This window comes from Chinchilla lanigera, unplaced genomic scaffold (genome assembly GCF_000276665.1).
Source record: "Chinchilla lanigera isolate Chin_1 unplaced genomic scaffold, ChiLan1.0 scaffold00011, whole genome shotgun sequence".
Classification (NCBI taxonomy): domain Eukaryota; kingdom Metazoa; phylum Chordata; class Mammalia; order Rodentia; family Chinchillidae; genus Chinchilla; species Chinchilla lanigera.
Genome location: NW_004955412.1, coordinates 25874486 through 25883191, shown reverse-complemented (window position 1 = coordinate 25883191; position 8706 = coordinate 25874486). Strand labels below are relative to the sequence as shown.

Sequence of the window (8706 nt, the reverse complement as noted above, 5' to 3'; positions counted from 1 at the left end):
AAAAAAAAAAAAAAAAAAGAAAAAAAAAGAAATGAATTTTATAAATTAAGTTGTACAGTACATATATTTTCATATATACTGCATGAGACTGTAGTTCATTTCATTGCTGTGAATTATTCTTATGAAGCTGGATGTGAAAGGAACGTATGTGTCATTCTAGCTACTCCAGAAGCTGAGGCAGGAGGATTACAAATTTGTTTTGTCTTGTTTTTTGTCTGTTTGAGACAGGGTCTTGCTATGCAGTTCAGACTGGCCTTGAGCTCACTTTGAAGCCCAAGCTGGTCTCAAACTCACAACAATCCTCCTGCCTCAGCCCCCCGAGAGCTGGGATTACAGGTGTGCGCCACCACACCCGGCTTAAAATTCATTTCAAAACCACAGAAATTTATGTTATTTAGTGATACATAATAATAAAAAAACTGTAAATAGAGGTGAGTTATGATTGTGGTTATCTTCATAAGGAAATGTTACGGGTTGTACCTAGATGCTCCCCCAAGGTCTCACGTGCACATAGGTGGGGCTTTTGGGAGGTGGCTGGATCATGGTTATATGATGGATTAGGTTGTGACACTGAGGTTAAGGGTGCGTTATAACTAAACTGGTTTAGTATAGTTTGGATATGGATAATGGAAGAACCACTCTGGGTGTGGGTGGCACCACTCAAAAGGTTTGTAGGCTGGATGGGATGAAAGGGAAAGGAGGCTTGCTGCTGCCTTCTGCCTGATCTGCCATGGATTGTTTCTCCTTTGCCATGCCCCTCTGCCATCCCACCCTGCTTTGGAACCAGCTGGGGTTTTTTTTGTTTGTTTGTTTTTTGTTTTTTTGTGGTACTGGGGATTGAACTCAGGGCCTTGTGCACGCTAGGCAAGTACTCTTCCACTGAGCCACACATCCCCAGCCCAAAAACATTATTCTTTTTCTTTCTTTCTTTTTTTTGGTATTGGGAATCAAACTCAGGACCTTGTGCTTGCCAAGCAGGCACTTGTGCCACTGAGCTATATTCCCAGTCCACCCCTCAGCTGACTATGGATTGAAACTGTGAGCTGAAATAACTCTTTCCTCCTTTAACTTGTGGGTATCAGGTAATTTGTTCTCAGCAAAGAGAAAAGTAACTAGGACAAGGAGATATAGCATTGAGAAGTGGTAAGATTAATGAAATATTTTAGATGTAGGGATAAAAGGATCTAACGTAGAATGTGAAGAAAATAAAATAAACCAGATAAATAGGAAGAACAGATAAGCTCAAATAACTCCCCAAATTATCTATTCTGTTGCTTCAAAAATATTTTAGTACATATGCTTATTTTTTTAAAGAGCAGAATATATTTGAGGGAAAGAAAGAGGGACAGAAGGGGGCTAAAGGAGTTGCCCCTACATATGCTAATTTGTTTCATTTATACCACTACAATAGTTTCTCTTAGTTCACTGAAGAGAAAATTTTATGCTTTTATCTATTTCTCCTTTGTAAGAGAGTCTTATTGTCTGTGACTTGTAGTCTGAGTAGCATTTTGGCTATTCTTTTAACATTATGATATCCAATATATTAACCATTTTTACTCTCGTTATATTGTTATAAAATTTTCTTTTTTCATAGAAGAGTGTTTTTATATTTTCTTTATTAAATCTACTTGTTTTACATTTAAAAAGAAAATAGGGGTTGGGGATTTAGCTCAGCGGCACAGCACTGCCTGGCAAGTGCGAGGTCGTGAGTTCGATTCCCAGTACCGGAAAAAAAAACAAAATAACAACAAGAACAACAAAAAAAAGTTATAAAACGATAATAAACACTGATTCACAAAATACAGTGATAAAATATGCAACAGAATCAACCATGCTTTTGAAACAGAAAACATCATAGTTGCCTTTACATATCTGAGTTCCACACCTGCAGATTCTACCAGTCTCAGATAGAAAATATTTAAACATTTGTATCCTTTTTTTTTTTTGTCTTTTTGAGACAGGGTTTCACTATGCAGTTCAGGTTGGCCTTGAGCTCACTATGTAGCTCAGGCTGCTCTCAAACTCGCAATGATCCTCCTGCCTCAGCCTCCCAAGTGCTGAGATTATAGGCGCTCGCCACCACTTCTGGCAAAAATTTGTATCTATATGCAATACTTATAGATTTGTCTTACTCTCTAAATGATATAACTATTTACATAGTATTTACATTGCATTAGTTATAAGTAATCTAGAGATGATTTCAAGAACACAGGAGGATATCTGTAAGTTATCTGCAAATATCATAACATTTTACAAAAGTGCATGTCTTGTGGGTGTCTTGGAGCCAATCCCCCCACCGATAAAAGACAAAAAAAAAAAAAAACCCAAATATTTGATGCAGATTATGGAGGAAATTGCGGGGATAAGTGGCCAATTTTTTTTTTTTTTTTGTCTTTTTGAGACAAGGTCTCACTATGCAGTTCAGGCTGGCCTTGAGCTCACTTTGTAGACCAGACTGACTTTGAACTTGCAACAATTCTCCTGCCTCAGCCTCCTGAGTGCTGAGATTACAGGTGTGCGCCACCATGACTGGCTGTGGACAATATAATTAAAGGAAATAATTACAGGATAGTTTACAAGTAGACTAGTGTGTATTATCTTATACTCACTATTTTGAGATTTCATAATTACCCCTCAAATTAGATATGCCTTACGACTCTCATCTGGATCCATAATTTAAAGGTATAGCATATTATTTCAAACACAGGCATTTCACAGATTCCAACTGAACTATTAAATCTTTTTTTTTTTTTTTTTTTTTGGTACTGGGAATCGAACTCATGACCTTGCATTTGCTAAGCAGGCGCTGTGCCGCTGAGCTAAATCCCCAGCCCCTTAACTATTAAATCTTGAGTAAGTACTTTTCACATCCTCTAAAATGCAGGATCAGCCATGGTAAGATAGCATGACAAACATATAACCCCGGTTGTCTATAGTATCCTATATATTAATACTTTTCATATTATTGGCTTAGTTTAACTTTAGGATGGTACTGGAAATTTTATTTTATGTTTTTGTCTCTTTGAGACAAGGTGTCACTATGCAGTTCAGGTTGGTCTTGAACTCACAACAATCCTCCTGCCTCAAGCCTCCCGAGAGCTGGGATTACAGGCCTGCACCACCACGCCTGGTTGAAATTTTATTTTTGATACTTTTTCATTAGGTAGACTAATGGGTATGAGAACAGGAAAGGGGAGGAGTAATACATAAATAATAACTCAAAACAGAAGTCTGCAGGACAGGAGACTTCTTAGTTAACCTGCTTTATCTAGGCAGTCTTCCTGCATGAGTCAGAGTTGGTCTGAGAATCACATAGAAATAGGTAATAAAGGACTTTTTCTTAGCCTTGTGGTATAATAAGAGAAAAAAGTGATGACTAAAACTCTTTGGAGTCACTGGTTTGATGTATGATTTAGGTATAACTTTCGTTTTTCACACATGCTAAGTACCTTAGGACATTAAAATTATTTTGGGCTGAATTTTGCTTTGATATATGTTTGAGATTCCACCACCGTCCTTTTATACTGTAAACCAGGCACTAAGGACTTTACCCATATTAACTCGTTTAACTCTTTCAACAATGCTATCAGATTGTCCTCATTTTATTGATGAAGAAACTGAGGTAGTCAGAGGTTGGTAAAAAAGTGGAATTTGAAGGCAGGCATTCTGATTCTAGAATTTTTGAACTGATTGATTCATTGAGGCAGGGTCTCACTATATTGTTTTGGTTGTCCTCAAAATCCTGGACTCCAGTGATCATACCTCAACCTCTTGTCCTGGGATTACAGGCATGTGCTGACATGCCTGGTTTTGGAATACATATTCTTAATGCACAGCTAGACTGTGCTGCTCTCAGAAAAAAAGGAAGAGGACAGCATCAGTTCTGGAACTTTCTTAGGCTTCTTCACCTACAAACTTATAAACTATGGTATGCTATTTAGCTGTTTATTTATTTGTGACAGGGTCTCACTTTATAGTACAGGCTTGCCTTAAGCTCACTATGTAAGCTCAGGCTGGCCTTGAACTAGTGGCTATCCTGCCTCCCAAGTGCTGGGATTTCAGGGGTGCGACACCACACCATTTGGTCTGTTTTTAATGTGACATATGAAGACGATTATCTCCTCTTGTACTTCATCCTACTGTTTAATCCTTTGGTTTTCCTATAACAATAGTTATTTTTTCTAGTTAAAAATGTGGCTGATCTCAGCCTTTTCTTTTAAAAACCTAAAGCATTTGCTACGTAAAAACCAATTGCATAGTTCAGTCACATTAATTTAGTCAGCCTGCTCAGTTACAAGTCCGCTTTGACAAATAAATCCACTATGATTTTTTTTTTTTTTTTTTTTTTTTTTTTTTTGAGACAGGGTCTTGCTATGCAGCTCAGGCTGGCCTTGAGCTCACTTTATAGCCCAGGTTGGTCTCGAACCCGCAACGATCCTCCTGCCTCAGCCTCCCAAGTGCTGGAATTACAGGCGTGCGCCACCATGCCCGGCTCCTCCACTATGATTTTAAAGTTAATAATCCAAGATAAAGATGATTTTCGGCCGGGTGTGGTGGTGCACAACTTTAACCCCGGCACACGGGAGGCTGAAGCATGAGGATCCTTGCGAGTTCAAGGCCAGCCTAGGCTACAAAGTGAGTTTAAGACCAGCCTGAACTGCACAGTGACACCCTATCTCAAAAAAAAAATTTTTTTTTAGGCTTTGAAGAATACGAAGGACATATCTCAGAGCTATGCACCGGACTTGGTGTGCTACTGTTCATTAAATTACAGCACTTTAAGGAGCGTTCAGAAGTGGGTAATACACTAACTTTTACCAGCGGTCACAAGAGCTGTCATAACTGATAGGCACCTTTTTACTCTCCTTACACTTGATAGTATGAAAAACTGGGAAAACTATGTCTTTCCAAATCACCAAGGATGGGGAATAGCACTGGAGAGAAAGTTCTGCGGGGCTATTTTTCCACGTTCATGTTCTAGACACGCTGTACAAAAGCAATCAAGCCATCTAAGCATTCCCTGGTCACACCTCCTCAGACTCTCTGGAAGAGCACAGATCACAGCCAGAATCACGTTACTGTTCTGCACATAACAGGCTTCAATTTCTTGAAAATCCACGGCACGCTAACTACTTGGGTGCCCATCTGCCTTCTACCGCCTCCCCCAGAGCCGCTCTCCGCTCAGCCTTTGCGCCTCCCTCGACCGAGCCCTGCTGGGCTCCCCAGTCTCCACCCCGCACGTCAGCCTCTTCACCTGGAGGCCACTTTAGAGGGAAGACAGGCAGAGGGAGCGAGCGAGCGGGCGCAATGGTCAACTCCTCCTCAAACTGCGGCCCCCGCGCGGGCCTCACCCCTCCTCCCGGGGGCTGAGACTGGAGAGGAAGTGGGAAGGTTCCGATCTCCCCTCATCCAGCGCCCTCATGCCCCCACCCTTCTCCTCGGCTCGGGGCGGCGGCGCGCCTCGTCCCCGCCCCTCGCCGCCGGAGAGGAGCGGGCGGCGCGGGACGGCTCACGGAGAAAGGCGCGGGTCAGGCGAAGGCCTCGGCCCCGAAGCCACGTCCTTCGCAGCCGGAGACCCCAGCCACTCGCCCGCCGGCGAGCGAGGGCCCAGGACCGCCTCGGAGACGGCGGGGGCCGGAAGCGCGCTCGCGTCACTTCCGGGCGGTGCAGCGGCGGCCGCTTGGAAGATGGCTGCGCCCTGTGGCTCGGAGCTGCCCGCCAACTCGCCGCTAAAAATCCCGAAGATGGAGGTGCTCTCCCCGGCTTCTCCTGGTGGCCTGAGCGACGGAAACCCATCGCTGTCCGACCCTTCCACGCCTCGGGGTGCCTCCCCGCTCGGGCCGGGCAGTGCGGCGGGCTCGGGGGCAGCGGCGTCCGGGGGTCTCGGGCTGGGGCTGGGGGGCCGCAGCGCCGCCTCGTCCTCGGTCTCCTTCTCCCCTGGTGGCGGCGGTGGCGGGGCTGCGGCAGCCGCCGCCGCCGCCTGCCGGGGCATGTCGTGGACGCCGGCCGAGACGAACGCCCTCATCGCAGTGTGGGGCAACGAGCGGCTGGTGGAGGCGCGGTACCAGCAGCTGGAGGGAGCCGGCACGGTGTTCGGCAGCAAGGCCCCCGGGCCGGCCATGTACGAGCGCGTGTCCCGGGCCCTGGCCGAGCTGGGCTACGAGCGGACCCCGTCCCAGTGCCGGGAGCGCATCAAGGTAACCGGCCGCCCGGCCTGGGGCAGCGAACCAAAAGCTGAGCAGCGGGGAAGCGGGCCTCGGGGGCGGGGGCCGGTCTGAGCGCAGGGCTCCCCTCCGGGGCCCGGTGGGCGACTCGCATCTCCGCCTTTATCTTCTCTCCCTGGGAAGAGGGCTTTTTTCCTTATGGCCGCCAGCCCGTAGGTTTCCTGAGTTTGAAGTTGGGCGTGCCTGCCGCCGCCCCTTTTTCTTGCCAATGGAGGCTGTTCTGCGCTCTGAAGTTGCTAGTTGCTCATTGTGCGCGGTGCGGCTGTCCCCGCGCCGCTGGCGCGTCTCGCCCGAGCCGCCGGGCCCGACGCTTTGTTCCACGCAGAGGGGCTCCCAGGCGGAGGCTTGCCAGCTGGGGCGGGGTTGAGGAAGGGCAAAACGGGGGCCGTTGAGCCCCCAGTTAGAAATTTTCCGTAGGTGGTGGATCCTTGCAGAAAGCGCCTTGGAAGGGCTGGCCTTTGTGTCGGACCCTTTGGTTCTAACTTGAGGTGCGAAGGGTGAGTGAGATTTGGGATGTTTTGGAGAGTTGGAAAGCTTGATTTTAGCTAGGTTGTGTATTGTTGTCGTGGAGGTAGTGGGCACCTTGAAAATTAGCCAGGCTGAGAGTTGTTCTGGAATTTGGGTCGTCGGCCTCTACAGAATTCTGTTGGCTTGAGCTCTGCTGTTTCTGACAAGTCCCTTGAAAGCCAGTTTACTGTGCTGTAGTCACTGTGCCAGATGTGATGACGAGTAAACCTCTTTGCATCTGGCTGTCCTCGTGAATCTGCACGTTTAATGCAGATGCTTGATGTGAGCTCCTGACTTTTATCTAGGCATTTGTATTATTGGCAGATAAAAGAGTTGTATTTTAGTTAAGTTCTTGGCCTCCTCGTAACATCTGCGGAAAGATTTAGACAGGATTCTCCTAGTTTTCACTGAAAATACTTCTATTACTTAGTCATAGTCTCTGCATACTTTCCTGGTAGGGCTGGCATTTTTTCTGGGAACTCCTGGGGGTGGGGTTAAAAATCATTAAAACAGTTTTAAGTAAGCGCAATCTCATAAAAGAACAACCAGAATCCAGTAAGAACAATAAGAGTACTCACACCAAGGGAAAGGTTTGCCAGAGTTATGAGGTCCTGGCTCCATAGTGTTCATTTGCCCACTTTGTTACTTAGAAATTTGGTCCAGAGCATACTAGCCGCTGTGGGAGAAACTTCAGACGCAGTAACTGCTGTGGAAGAAACGTCACCCATTACAAAATTAAATTAGTTTTTTGATGTCATATGCCTTGTGGCTTCATATGTATCCCGTTTTTTAAAGAAAAATGTTATTAAAGTAGTAGCTAAGAGGGAAAAGCTATTCTATGAATTTCAGTCATTGTTCTATTCAAGGTCGTTAAGGATAAATTTTTCGTAGAGCTTTCGCACTGCTCTGGGTAGCACCCAGCCGTAAACATTTCTTGAGTTTAGAACTTTTTTTTTTAGCGCGTTTTAGGCATGTGTAACTGTTTTAGTTTGCTTAATTTTTGTCCATAGAAATTTCCCAAATTGTGCCTGGGTGCACACCTGAAATCTCAGCACTCAAAGGTCGAAGGAGTTGGTAGGCCACCCTGCACCACACAGACAGGCTCTCTTGAAAAAAACTAAAATAAAAAAAGGAAAAAAAACAAAGACATTATCAGAGGGAAAAAGTATGCTCATTGAATTAATTAATTCATTTATGTCTTTTTTTTGTTTTTGTTTTTGGTCCTTTTGAGACAGGGTTTCACTATGCAGTTCAGGCTGGCCTTGAGCTCACTTTGTAGCCCAGGCTGGTCTTGAAGTCCTCCTGCCTCAGCCTCCCAAGTGCTGGGAATACAGGTGTGCACCACCACACCAGTGCTCATTAAATTTAATCTCTCCATAAAATTGTTTCTCAAACAACCCGGAGATAGCTAGTTAGCTTGCTTCATTCTCCAGTTATGAGAAGGAAACCTAAACCAAAGAAGGGAGATTAGGCCTCTGAAAAAATCTTTTTTTAAAAAAGTGGTTCAGTTTACCTGTCTCAGACAGGTAAGATCAAGTTGAACTCAGACTCCTAGCATATTTTGATAATATGCAGTTGATGCTTCTGGGATCTCTGATCCACAGTAGTGGGTGTTAAGAAGGAGGGCAGCTAACAGTTGTTTTTTTGAAGTGCTCTACTCTTTAAATGATTTTAGTTAGGAAACCTGTACTTTGTTAATGTTGTTCTTTCCTGCCATATTTATTATGCTCTTGAGGTTTTGATCTGGCTTAATTCATTAACATACTTGTTAAATTCATCAAATGAAGTCCAGAAAGATAATTTTATAAGTATAAAAATCTACAACAGTGCTCTTGACACTTTGGAACATAGACTTTGGAACACAGTTTGAAAAATACTACTTTAAAGCTAAACTCTGAGCTAGGTGGGCATGGTGGCACATGCTTGTAATCCCAGCATTTGGGAAGATGAGGCAGGAGGACTGATGGGAGTTCAA

The 8706-nt window shown here is 44.8% G+C and overlaps 1 protein-coding gene and 1 long non-coding RNA gene across 3 annotated transcripts in view; one reads left to right on the top strand and one right to left on the bottom strand.

Annotated features, from left to right (window-relative positions):
* Positions 1-5352: 5352 nt before the first annotated feature.
* The window catches only part of Msantd2 (Myb/SANT-like DNA-binding domain containing 2), a 36701-nt gene continuing 33347 nt past the window's right edge, over positions 5353-8706 (top strand). The window contains exon 1 of one of the 2 annotated variants that reach the window (XM_005378443.2): positions 5353-6197. In XM_005378443.2, coding sequence (XP_005378500.1) covers positions 5421-6197 — 777 coding nt within the window. In that variant the 5' untranslated portion in view covers positions 5353-5420. The remainder of the gene's footprint in view (positions 6198-8706) is intronic. The other variant, XM_005378444.2, reaches the window with a different exon arrangement.
* LOC106147892 lies at positions 6208-7891 on the bottom strand. Its single transcript, XR_001232920.1, has 3 exons — positions 7772-7891; positions 7310-7437; positions 6208-7213 (listed from the first exon to the last, which is right to left on the bottom strand). It is a non-coding gene; the product is annotated as an uncharacterized LOC106147892 (long non-coding RNA).